Below are 13,633 nucleotides of genomic sequence, written 5' to 3' on the forward strand. Positions count from 1 at the left end.
TCGATTTTGGGTTGACCTAAATAGTTTTTGGGTTGGGTTCGAATTGAAGATACTAACCTGTATAGCTTTTCGGGTCAAGTTGGGATTATCCAAAAAATAACCCGTCAATCCGAAAATGACTTGAAATCAACCCGCCAACCCGAAAGTGACCTGAAATTGATCTAGTTTTCACCCAATGATTATTTCTTATGATAAACAAATTATATGGAATGTATTTGGGTTTGCAATTTTTGACCTGAATAAATATTCAGAATGGATTCGGTCGGATTTATTGAGGTCAGTCAGTTTCAGGTCGAATCCAAACACGTCCGATGACCAGAATTGACGCCCCCACACTAAATATATAAATATGTTAGAATTGTGTGGTTTTTATGAAAAACTCCCCAATTTTTTATAATTATTTCAAGTATCTTTGGTATTAATTGCTTATGTCCATTTATCCTGTGATCTCATAGCTCCAGCGAACTCTACACACCAGGCCCAAAGAGGGCCCAAACCCAGCCCATAAAGCTTGGTGGGCTAAAATTGTACAAATTATAATTTAAATAAATATTTTAAAGACTTCTAGAACTTTCGGTCAAAACAATTGGGCTTGGTTAAAATATCAAGTGCCGTACACGGAAGATTATTCAGCAAGACCGCTGCGTTATAAGACCGTTTTTCTATGCATTAAAATTCTCTTTCCTATGAAATTTTTATTAGATTTGATAAACTTGTAATTTCTATTTTTTTTATTTAAGAATATAATTAATTGTAATTTTTTTAAATTTAGAGAATAAAAATAAGAGAAGAATGAGGATGAAAGCACAAACAAAATTTGAAGTTGAAGTGATGAATTATGTTTTTGCGCTGCCCGAGATTTTAACTCACATCAGGTGAAATGAAATAATCAGGAATAACACCAGAAGTTTTTATGTTGAAAAAATTATAAATGAAAAATCATGGGGTCTGATCCTATTGGACAAATTCATTATACGTTGATAATTATATAGACATCTTGTCCCAGAGATGGTTACTATATTTTTCAAGTTACAACGTCGATTGACGACTTCTGGTTGGTGGTGATCGACGACGATTGGCGGTGATCGACCAGAGTCAGCGGTGGTCGACAATGGTGCGTGGTAGTTAACGATGACATCAGTACCTGACGACGATTGGTGCTTGTCGACGACGGTCAACGTGTGTCGACGAAGGTTGATGGTGGTCTATGGAGGTTGACGGTGATCGGCGATCGTCAAAGGTTATCGATAGTGGTCGATGAAGGCCGACGATAGACAACAAAGGTCGACGACAGTAGAGTACGGTCGATAGTGATCGACGATGGTCGGTGACAGTCTACGATAGTAAAGATGATGTTAGAATTCAACTCATTCTCAAATATCTAAGTTCTCTCTCAAGACTCAAACCTCTCTCTGAATGAGAGGGATGAGATTTTTTTTTATAATGTTCTAGGTGCAAATGAATCATTTTGATCAGACGGTCCGTAGAGCTTTCTTCGATCAAATGGGGATTGATGGATATTTGGATGTCTTAACGACGTCGAAATTGAGCAATCTTGGGCTTGTTTGCTTGTTGGATTCGACATTCGTCTGATCTTCCAAATATGTCTGAAAAACTTCCAAACTGAAATTCGGGGACATAATTAGTCTTCTTTTAAGGAGAGCAAATTGTCTTCGTAAACCCAATATGGAAGAGACCCTATGTGGGTCCGCCCTCGGATTTGATATTAAGAATTTGAGTGGCACACGCATAAATATGAATGTTTTAAGTGTTAACATGTAAATAAATAAAAATTATATGATATTTTTGTAAAAACCCTTTTCTTATTCCAAACATACTTTCCCATCAATTAAGCAAAATCAAGCACTTTTTAAATTCAGCCGCATTCCAAACCTCCACGCTTCTCATAAATCGCGTTCAAACAAACACCACCATCATCCTCCCCTATTCTTCCCCATCATCTTCCTCCAACCTCCATCATGACCTCTTCTCCTCTCCTCTCCCTCCTCCTCCTCCCCTTCGCGAAAGCCACCATCTTTACCCTCATAAACAACTGCCACCACACCATCTGGCCGGCCGCCGTGCCCGGCGGCGGCCGCGAGCTTGCTCCGGGCGAGAGGTGGAGCTTGGCGAGATCCCCTTCGGCCTGTAATGGCCGCTTCTGGGCGCGCACCAACTGCTCCTTTGATGGGGAGGGGAAGGGAAGGTGTCTCGCCGGAGACTGTAATGGCGCTCTCAGCTGTGACGGAGATGGCTCCCCGCCGGCGACTCTGGTGGAGTATTCTCTGTATCAGTATGGTAATAATGACTTCTATGACGTCTCTCTGGTTGATGGATTCAACGTGCCAGTTGAAATTAGGTGCGTGTGGATTATAATTCCATTCTCTCTCTCTCTCTCTCTCTCTTCCGTTTTGATGAAAAAGGGGGGTTGATTTGTAAATATTAATTGTCTATTTGGGGAGCTGCAGTTTTATTGAATAGTTTGCTGATAATTTGATTAAAAATAATCTCCTGATTATTACAAATTTTACATTTGTAAAAGTCAGATTGCTGCGAGAAAGCTGCTGCCGTATCTATTTAGGTGCGGTGTGAAAACACTAATTTCAGCGTTTTCAAAACGTATAAGTTTTAAAAATGCTGTTTGCCCAAACAGACTAAGTGTGTTTTCCAAAACGCCAACGCACCAAATAAATTGCCCCAAACGGACCCTAAGTTTACAAATTAACAACTCATGAGATTTTTTATGAAATATCGAATTGATGTATTTTGGGGTGTGATAATCAAATTATTGAGAATTTGATAAGAATGAAAGATATGGGTTGGGATTTTACTGTGAAATTTGGTATTTGAGTGAGATTTTGAAAAAAATGAACAAAATAGGGTGGTTGATTTGTAATAATTAAATATACATGTGAGTTTTTTTTTTTTTTTTTTGAATTATGAAACTGATGTATTTATGTGTGATGCGATCAAAAGATTGAAATTTTGATAAAAATGAAAAATATGAGTGGGTATTTTATCATGAATATTGATATTTGAGTGAGAATTTGAAAAAATGATTGAAAGAAAATGTTAGATTTGTAAATAATTAACTTTGGGTGGTTCGTCGCATACATATCACCCGAAATATTGATATCTACAAATTTCATTATTCAATTTATTTTTAATAAACTATCGAATCAATATATTAATGTGTGATTCGATCATATTATGGAAAAATATCATATTAAATTTTGATATTTGAGTGCAAATTTGAAAAAAGAATGATAAAGGATGGTTGATTTGTAAATAGAAAGTTTCGGGTGGTCTGTTACATACATACCACCTGAAACATTAATATTTACAAATTAAATATTTTTAGAAAGTCAATGTGCTTAAACGATGGAGAATTTGATAAAAAATGTAAAATATAGGCTGATTTGAAAAATAAATGAAAGAGAGGTTATATTTGTAAATAGCAAGTTTAGATGGTACAGAGCGAAAACGGACGTCGCATGCGGTGTCCTATCTCCACTATCAATCAACACAAAGATGAATTTCAATGGGTCACACTTCTAATAAAATAATTTCTCGCCTAAACCTTAATATTTACAGATTAACCGCCCATATAATTTTTTTTATTTGAAAAAACTATCTAACATATGCATTTAGGCATGTCACGATCGAGTTATTGAGAATTTGTAAATATGAAAAATATGATGGGTTTTTTTACAATTAATTTAGATATTTGAGTGATAATTTAAAAAAAAAAGGATAATACATGGCAGGTATATACTAGATAATAGAACAAAAATAAGAAAAGTCAAAGTCAAATTAAATAAGTCAAACCACTTTTGAACGTACGCGATTTAAATGGGGTTTGAATACCATGCAATATTAAATGCATCACCTTATCGTCTTATTGCAGGCCAACCACCGCCGACTGCATGGCGGCGCGGTGTACGGCGGACGTCGCCGGCGAGTGTCCGGCAGAGCTGAAGACCGCCGGCGGCTGCATGAGCGCCTGCCAGGTGTACAAAACGAATCAGTATTGCTGTGAGTACGGCAGCTGTGGACCCACAAAATATTCAAGATTGTTTAAGAAGCTCTGTCCTGATGCGTACAGCTATGCTGAAGATGATGCTACCAGCACCTTCACGTGTAAATCCGGAGGAGATTATATCATCACGTTTTGCCCCTCATAATATATGTATATATATATTGTATATATGTATGTATGTATGCATGCATGCATGCATGTATATGGAGTGCATTTTCTGTACGGACTCCTAACGTATCTCTACGTGTGATGGAGATTATTCTCGAGTTATTTTCATGTTATTTATGTGTTATATATATATATTGTATATATATATGTATGTATGCATGCATGCATGCATGCATGTATATGGAGTGCATTTTCTGTACGGACTCCTGACGTATCTCTACGTGCGGCGGAGATTATTCTCGAGTTATTTTTTGGTTATTTTCAATAATCCCGAAATAAACCAGACCCAGAAATAACTCAAAAATAACGACTGTGGGTTATTTCTGGATTATTGAAAATAACCCATAAATGACCTAAAAATAACTCAAGAATAACCTCCGCCGCACGTAGAGCTACGTCAGGAATTCGCACAGAAAAATTAGGCATATATATGAGATCTAGTGTTCAAAATTGCTCATGCATACCTTGCTCATAAAATGTAATTGCTACATAAGCATATACATAATAATTGAGTGGCATCATAACATGCAAATATACTAAAAAGAAAGCATTTTTAAGTCATCATTTCCAATTACTCAAACAAAGTTCCCAAAATAACTTTAAGCAAACCCTAAAATGAGAAGCCAAACAGGAGATAACAATGCCAGATTTGGCAACAAAACAACAGAGCAAAATGAAATAACCATTATCAGTGTGTCTTAGTATTTTGATTCTCTTCAGGACATTATGCGTGCGGACCTGACATAAAGGCTGTCCACAACCTTGCCGATGTTACTAATGGTCTCGAGCGTCGCGGGATAGATCGCATCAGTCTTAGGATCATCAAATATGATGAGGCAGCCAGCACCCTGATCCAGAGTTCCGGCGAACTTGCCAGCACCCTGATCCAGGGTTCCGGCGAACTTCTTGTCAAGAATCATCTGGGAGAGCTTCTTCTCCACATGATCAATGGGAAGCTCGATCAACTCTGCAATGTGAGCAATCTCCACCCTCGAATAAGGCTCAATCAGCCTGCACAGATTCTGCTCCATTAGAGTATCGTAGAGAGACGAAAGGTGCCTGTGAACAATTGGGTCTTCTTCCAACTGTGGCTTGTAATCTCTGAGAGCCGTTTCGAAGAACTTGAGCGATCGCTTCGAGTGAGCATCTGCAACGGCTTTCATGGCATCCAGATCAGGACCGAGATAGTTAAGACCGGCCTTCGAAGAAATTATACCGGCAACATCATCGGCTTGGTTGACCATGATCTTGCAAAGAAGCATGTACTTCAGGCTGAACATAGCTCTAGGATCCTCGAGCGCATTGAAGGCTTCGAAGGCCTCGAAGAAATAGCTGTAGGCAGTCTTGTAGTCTTTCTCCTCCGCATGAAGGATTCCGCTCTGCAAATCGATAGTGCCCTGCTGCGCCAAAGGAACATAAATGGCATTCGCGGCGGTTCTTGCTGCAGTTAACGAGGCTTTTGCCTTTGGAAGATTTTTCAGAGTGAAATGAAGCTTGCTTTCCAGAAGATCAATGTCCACAAGTAAAAGTTTGTCATCCAATCTTCTGACCTCCTTTATCAACCCAGAGAGAAGACTTGGGGCCTCGGAATACTCCTTATTTTCCATCAGGAGAGCGGCGAGCCTAGCTTCGACACGTTGCCTGAGGAATGTGCGCTTCTCGGAACGTGTCCATTCCACCATTTCCTTGCAAAGAGAGATCTGCAAATCACGAGTCCCAGGTATTTTGGCGACCGCATCGATGATCCCCCTCACAATCTTTGCAGTTTTCGCCTTGGGAATCACAGAGAAAAAGGGTCTTAGTTGAGTAAGGAGGCTTCGAAGCTCCTCCGCTTTCTTTTCCTGTGTGAGTAGGTCTGAAAGTTTTGATATAGTCTGTTCTTTGATGCGCAATGCTTCTGAGGAAGATGAAGGATCCTCCAGAATTTGATATAGAAGAGAAATGGATTCATCAGGTTTTACAGCCTCCAAGGCCTGTGCCAGCGAATCAGTGTTGGCTGGAAGATATGATGATTGCATTGGTGATGCCATCTCACCTTTTAATAATAAAGCTGCAATAATAATTAAAAGTTACTAAAAGAAATTAGTAACATTTTCTAAATAATAAAAAGTACTAAAAATAATAAACAGCAGGATGTCTCTTTACAGAAAATTGCATCAGGCATAGTTTTACAGAAAAGATTAGTAAACATTTGCAGGCAACAAATATGTGCATGCTGCAATTACAAAGACTTGTTACATATGGCCGCATATCACATTCACTCCAGGCATGAAATACTTAAAAAACAAAGGTTGAGATCATGAAAATAAGCAACAAAGTTTCGAACACATGTCAAGTGGTTTCACAGCAGAAGTTACAAAATTGTTATTTTTAATGAACCATGGAGCTTCGTTCACTGGTGTGGGGGTGCAGAAACTATTCTAAGAGCCTGTTGTAGTGGCAGAGTAGAGAAACAAACCCTTTCAAGCACACTAGCTTTTAAACAAAACTTATTTATGATGTATTCTTTCCTTAGGCATGCTAAAGCTTCATGCTGTGTCATGTTTCTTATCTTTAGCACATGTCATTAGCATTATTTCTACAACTTTTACCATGCATTATGTATTGTTTACAAGGATTACATATCAGTGCCATTTTCTGCTACATTGCAATATACTGTAACAAATTTGAAAAGTTAGATGCAATTGGACATTTTATAGGCTGAGCATGGGGATCTAATAAGCATTTGGCAATAGGGTATGGTGATATATTTATCTATATTTTTTATTTTTTTTTTTGTGTCCAAAGACAATCTTGGCATCCTTTTCTTGTAAATACACATTCAGTGCATCAAAGCATATTGGCTTGCACAAGTTTCTAAAATTTTTCATCTATATGAAGCTTGATGCTACTGATAATCCAAGCTAAGTGGTTAATTGTAATCATGGTCTATCAACATAATAAGTATTTAGACCAGTGTACATAAGGATATAAGAATATGCAAATATTCATTGCCTTCTGTCTTCCATTTTTATGAGATGGACCTATCTTGTTCTTGATTTTAGGCTGTTGCCCTTTTCAAATTATTCTCTTAATTTGTCATGCCAAATTTTTATCAATGGTTCCTTTTAACTTCTAAAGTATACCTAAAATTGGCTTTACATTCATTCCTTTTTTAACATATCGTGCAAATTGGCAGAAAAATATTTATAGACCAAGATAAATTGAACACTTATTTGCGTGAATTATGCTCACTTCTAATTGGTTCATCAAAACTAGTAAATTAATGAAGTTCGCCATGGTGCTTTTTTAATTTAATCCCAATTTTGAGTGGTAAATCCATTTTATCAGGACACTTGACACAAAAGCCAAAGTTACACTCCTAGACAACTCAGTTAAGCTACTTGCTTATGCATCGAAATTCCTTGCATGTTCTTCGTAAATGCTTAAGTTGATGTGATGTCCTGATGTGACCATTTGATTGAAAAAATTTAAGTTTGGGATAACCCGATTATTATTCACGTCAGATTCAAGTTAAAGTTATAGCCTTGATTATTATTTGGTTCAAGTATACGGTGACTTAAAATTTCTTATAACTTGACCACATTATTATTTGAGCTCGAGATTGGTAGGTTTGGGTCTGATTAATTGGGTTAAATTTGTCATATTTAGGTTAATTAGTCTGTTTTAATTCAAAAATTTGCATGATTCCTTTAACAAATAGGTTAAATGGATCAGGTTCGGCATATTTGGGTTGAGGTGGGCTTTAATAAATACTTTTACCTATATAATAAACGTATAGGATTTGGGTCAAGTATATTATGCTTGGTTGGGTTAAATTTGAGTTAGAATTTAACCCAACTGTTCAACCTAATTAACACCTCTGGGTGACTTCAGTTAAATTCATCCCTTGGAAAATTATTAGTTGTTTTCCATGTAATCAAGAGGGTATAAGCTAGCTAATTTCATTCATTTTATAGCAAACAATTATTAAGCATTGTTATGCAATTTTACTCATTTTCTAAATGTAGTTTAATTTTTTGTAAGGTCGCGGCTCAACCTAAGCCAATAAATAAGGAGAGCTTGACACATCGAACCATTGATGCAAGTCTTGTACTTTTTTCAAACTAGTAAACTTTTAGAGCTTTTTTACTTCAGATTTTCTTTATTTTTGGCCCACTTTTTTTCTTATTCCCTTGTCATCTTGCCATTATGGTATTGGTGTCATCCACAAATACCTTTGGATTTAACATCATTTTATATGCTGCGAGCGCGAGACAATGTCAAGGACAAAAAGTCAAGAATTATAGAAGGTCGGGGAGAGAACAATTCCAATGGAAGAGCAAGGCTTCATCGTCGACACACAAGCTCAATCAAATTGAGGAATGATTTAATAGAATGATCCTAAGTAGTTTTTTAGTATATTTCAAGAACTACTCCATGAGCAGAATTTCCTATTAATGGACCCCCTTACATTCTCTCAGCTGCTGACAACCACAAGCATTGTCATTCCTACGATTGATAAAATTTAATTCCCAACGAGCAATGTAGAAACACCTCTACCATGGAGGTCTGAGAAGCATCAACGTTAGATAAATTTATGTTCTTTTAGTGGAATTGTTGAGGCACAACCTCCAACAATATTCAAAATTCTGCACTTGGCTGGGGGTTGGTATGAGAGGAAGATGAACCCAATAAACCATGCTTCTTATTTTGAGTTTACCATTTCATTATTGAATATCAATGATTTACCGAGGTGTTGATTATTCTTCACTACCTTCAAGGAACGCCACCAATGTGATTCCCTCTTCTTTCGTATGGGCATAACCTCGTTTGATAAATTTATGAGCCAATTTGCCACCCCTTTGCTAATGCATAGAAGCATGTCATGAATTCTAAAGCTTTATGGAAGATGAGCTTGGAGTAGGTTGAGTACTTGGAAAATTTGCTTTGATATTTCAATGGAGATGTTGGAGGTAAATGATTTGGAGCTATCTGTGGCACAACCGTGCTCACTTAAGCTTTGAAATAAGGGCTCTTGAGCCCTTTTAGAATTTACTAAATCCTAAAAACTGAAATCTCATCCGCTGCCATACAGCCCTAAATCCAGGATTTAGTAAATCCCTTCGGACAAATTTATGGTTGTTAGAGAAGCTGAAGTGACATACGTCTACTTTACATGTTTTCATCTGCATTTATTCCTGCATTTTACATGCTATTTTGCTTTATTTACCATGGGTTTACATTTATGAAAAGTTTTGTTTGATGATGTGCAGATTAAAGGCAAGTGTACGTGCATTTTGGAACGAGAAAAACCTACAGCTAGGTCTAAAGAATTAGTTGAAAAAGGACCAGCCACACATAAAGTGAACAAATGATCCCTTGTAGCAGCATGGTATTTTACAAGATATGCAAGAAGGAATAAGTTGCATCTAAAGCAAAGTGATTTATACAAAAGAGAAGAGTGGCTTTATTTCCTCAGCTTTAACATGTTTCAAAGAAGTGAATCACATTCTAAATATAGGTGCAGTAGATCAGCTAACTTGTTAAGAAACATGGAGGAAAAACTGAGAGAATTGCAAAGCTGTAAAGAACAAACTTTAAAAACTTTACAATGTTGCCAATAGGATAAGCATATGGTCAAGGGAAATATATCAAGCTAGGAAGAATTGAGAAGGCCAAGTAGAACTCCAAAAAAGTCTCTAAAAGACTAACTCGACAGCCAAGTGACTCCATGACCAAGAAGAATATTATCAAGCAGTTACAATGCCAGTCTGGCTCCCTGGTTCAAGAAAAAATGAACATGCATCGTCATAATTTCCACTAGTGTGATCGTGATTTGTTTAGCAACTTCCACGTCAAAGTCAACATATCCTTAAAAATAAGACTTACTATAACAAAATTTTCTAACCTTTTTATTTGTAACAAACATCCTTGACAATAAAAGGGAGTAGTATAAAAGAGACTTGGCCCTAGAGAGTGGGAGTGTCATGTTCTAGAAGAGATTAGAGAAAGAGAGATAGGTATGACTTGGTTGAGAAAGGATTTAAGTAAGTTTTCTTCCTCCAACTTTGTATTTGCCTGTGTTCTTCCTTTAATGGAATAATTGCTTGTCACTCAAAAAGCAAAAATCCAAATTATCTTTTGACCCACCTGCTTGATGTGTTTGTAGCATATTTCCGGGCCTCTTGTATTAATTAACATCATCTAAGGCCTTATTATGCATAACGTAGTATGAGGTATTTATTTATTATAACTATAGTAAAAAAAGATTAAAAATACCTGATTATCATCCCTACCTTCATCATAACCTAAGAAATCAATATCCATGAATGCCAAAATGTATGTGTTGTTGTCTTGCACTCATTTGGGATCCAGTTGGAGCAACTAAAACTTTTTGTAAATGTGGTTGTAAAGACAATGCGTGAAAGCAATTTTTTGCAAAGCAGCTATGAGTATTAAAAATATATTTTTTTCCAATAAAAGTCAAATTGCGGACTGTTTACAACTACCATATTTTAACAAACATGCTTGTAAAAAACAGCTTTCTACCACAAGAAGTTCTAAAAATAGCAAGAAAGTAGTAGCCAAATAGATGCATGGTAGCTATTTAAAAAACAAAGCAATGCAAAAGTTATCTCAAACAAACCCTTACTGTCAGATTTATATATTGCGATGAATTTAGCAAGTTACTTTTTTTTTTCTTTTTGCTCTATTACTATCCAATAAATAAGTTTAACACTTAACAATCAAGTGGCAGAATTACTCCATAACATGGATATTTTGTATTTCCTTTGAACTCTGAGGAGATTCCTGCTTTCATGCTTTACAAGGATTCTAGCTATTTTTCATAATTTTGCTTCTAGATACCTGAGCGGCTGTTATGCATTGTTGTCAAGATAAGTCAATGAAGAATAGTCCTATTGGCATTTTAAATTAGGGTAAACTGTAGTGAGAACTATAATTATCCTTGTTTTGAGTTGAATTGTCAGGGAATCTAATTCTACTTGTATCCAAGTGTATAAATTGTAATTGTAATCTTTTGTTCTGACTAAATTATGTTCGTGAGAGTGAGAAATCATTTAATAATAGTTATCAAATAATTCAATTTATAGTTGGCCATTTTACACTTGTATATTTTGAGTCGTGTATAAATAAGTTGTATTGATTTGAGTAAAGTTGGCAAAATTAAGAATCATAGTTTTAAGCTCAAAATCATTTTGAGATGTTTTGACCAGTCTTGAGTTAAGTTGAGTGCTCGCGCAAGGCAAAGTCATAAAGCCTCACATGACTTCCAAACAAACATCATTACTAGGCATTACAAGGCGAACCCCTCTCTTAAAGCATGGGAAATGAGACAAACGGAATTCTTCGATTTTAGAGTTGGGTATTAATACTTCAAAATGTTAAAAAATATATGATTTTCCATAAGATATGAAAATTAGGCTAAGCTGTAAGAATTGGGTTGTTGAAATTGATCAACATATTATAAGCTTCTTTACACTTATTTATTCATATTATAATCTTAAAATGTTACATAATTATTATATCATTTTAAAACATATTTAAAGTATTTTAATATTTATTACATTACGCACGAATACGGGTAAATTCCAAGTGAAAATTTAAATACTCACATTACGGGCGAATGCGAAGAAAGAAGTTAGTCCATAAAACTAATGACACTAATATTATGATAGGATCTTAGAATATATGTATTCTCAATGGTAAATTAATGGAATTAGTTGATATTATGATTCATAGGAAAATAAATATATTGTGTATTCAAGAAACTAAGCAAGTTGGAGAAAAAGCTAAGGAGATTGATAATTTAGGTTTTAAACTTTGGTATTCTGGTAAGAGTCGCACTAGAAATTGTGTAGGTGTAATTATAAATAAGTGTTTGAAAGATAATGTTGTGAAAATTAATAGAGTTGGAGATAGAATCATAGCCCTTAAGATTATCATTTATACTAAAATTTTTAATATTATAAGTGCTTATGCTCCACAAGTAGGTTTAGATATAGGGTCTAATGATAAATTTTGTAATGACTTAAAAGACTTAATCCAAATGATACCTCTTGAAGAAATATTTTTTATTGGAGGAGATTTAAATGGATATGTCGGTAGAGTGATAGAAGACTTCAGAAATACTCAGGGTAGCTACGGTTTTGGAGTAATTAATGAAGAATGTAGACTTATTTTAGATTTTGCTTTAGCGTGTGATTTTGTTATTACTAATATTTTATTAAGAAAAGAGATGAACATCTTATTACTTATAAGAGTGGATCTAAGAAAACACAAATTGATTATTTTTTTATGAGAAGAAGAAATCATCGCGATTGTAAACATTGTAAGGTCATTCAAAGTGAAAATTTAAGTACTCAACATCGTTTATTAGTTCTAGATTTTAAGATTAAGAGTCGTAATATAAAGAATACTAAGACTCATCATCGTAGAATTAGATGGAGAAACTTAAAAGACACAAATAAATTAATTTTTATGAGTAAAATTCAATATTTCAAAATTTGAGATATTCATGAAGAAACAAATGTTATGTGGGATAAAGTAACAAATACTATTAAACAAGTGGCAAAATATGTGCTTGGAAAATCAAAAGAAAAAGTTTTTATAAATAAAAATAGTTGGCAGTGGAATAATAATGTGAAAAAAAAGATTAAATATAAGAAGTTATGTTATAAAAATTGGTTTAAATGTAAAAGCTTAGAGAACTGAGAAAAATATCAAACGACCCACAGAGAGTCTAAAAGAACAATCTGTGACGCTAAAAATTTTGCTTTTAATGATCTTTATAATATATTAGATGCTAAGGGAGGTGAAAAATATATGTATAAACTAACTAAAGTGTATTAAAGTTGAAAATCAAAAAGTACTTTCCTTATAAAAAAATATTCAACATAGGTGAGTTACTTTGATAAACTTTTTAATGAAGTTTCTGAAAATACGATCGACCTTAGTGATCTTAATATCGTGAATAATAATAAAACGTTTCATTTTTACCATCGCATTAGTAAAAAAGAAGTTGATGAGGCTTTAAAGAAAATTATTAATGCTCATGGGTAAATAAAATTTGTAGGGCCTGATGATATCTCAATTGAAGTGTGGAAATATTTAGGAAATTTGGGTGTTTCTTGGCTTACAAAACTCTTTAATATTATTTTAAAAACTTAAAAGATGTCTGAGGAGTGGAGGAAGAGTATTTTGGTCCCCATTTTTAAGAATAAAGGGGGTGCACAAGAGTGTGCAAATTATAGAGGAATTAAGTTGATGTGTCATACTTTAAAGTTATAGAAGAGGGTAGTTGAACATATGTTAAGACACATCACAAATATTTCTCATAATCAATTTGCATTTATGTCGGGGAGGTCTACCATGGAAGTTAAACATTTATTGAGAGGTTTTATGGAGAAGTTCAGAGATAATAAG

General features: G+C 35.0%; 2 protein-coding genes across 4 annotated transcripts in view; one reads left to right on the forward strand and one right to left on the reverse strand.

Annotated features, from left to right (window-relative positions):
- The first annotated feature begins 1,869 nt into the window (after window positions 1-1,869).
- Window positions 1,870-4,300, forward strand: LOC110023897 (protein P21-like). The gene is made up of 2 exons (XM_020723539.1): window positions 1,870-2,359; window positions 3,908-4,300. Exons 1-2 carry the CDS (start codon window positions 1,980-1,982, stop codon window positions 4,182-4,184), a joined length of 657 nt encoding a protein of 218 aa, XP_020579198.1. The 5' UTR covers window positions 1,870-1,979; the 3' UTR covers window positions 4,185-4,300.
- Window positions 4,301-4,741: 441 nt separating this feature from the next.
- The window catches only part of LOC110023895 (26S proteasome non-ATPase regulatory subunit 11 homolog), a 10,947-nt gene continuing 2,055 nt past the window's right edge, over window positions 4,742-13,633 (reverse strand). The window contains exons 2-3 of one of the 3 annotated variants that reach the window (XM_020723534.1): window positions 5,110-6,257; window positions 4,742-5,076 (exon numbers count right to left, since the gene is read on the reverse strand). In XM_020723534.1, the coding sequence (XP_020579193.1) occupies window positions 4,924-5,076; window positions 5,110-6,237 (1,281 nt within the window). In that variant the 5' untranslated portion in view covers window positions 6,238-6,257 and the 3' untranslated portion in view covers window positions 4,742-4,923. Of the gene's footprint in view, window positions 6,258-13,633 lie in introns of all 3 variants that reach the window. The other 2 variants (XM_020723535.1, XM_020723533.1) reach the window with 2 other exon arrangements.

The sequence above is a fragment of the Phalaenopsis equestris genome, unplaced genomic scaffold (assembly GCF_001263595.1).
Source record: "Phalaenopsis equestris unplaced genomic scaffold, ASM126359v1 Scaffold000233, whole genome shotgun sequence".
Classification (NCBI taxonomy): Eukaryota; Viridiplantae; Streptophyta; class Magnoliopsida; order Asparagales; family Orchidaceae; genus Phalaenopsis; species Phalaenopsis equestris.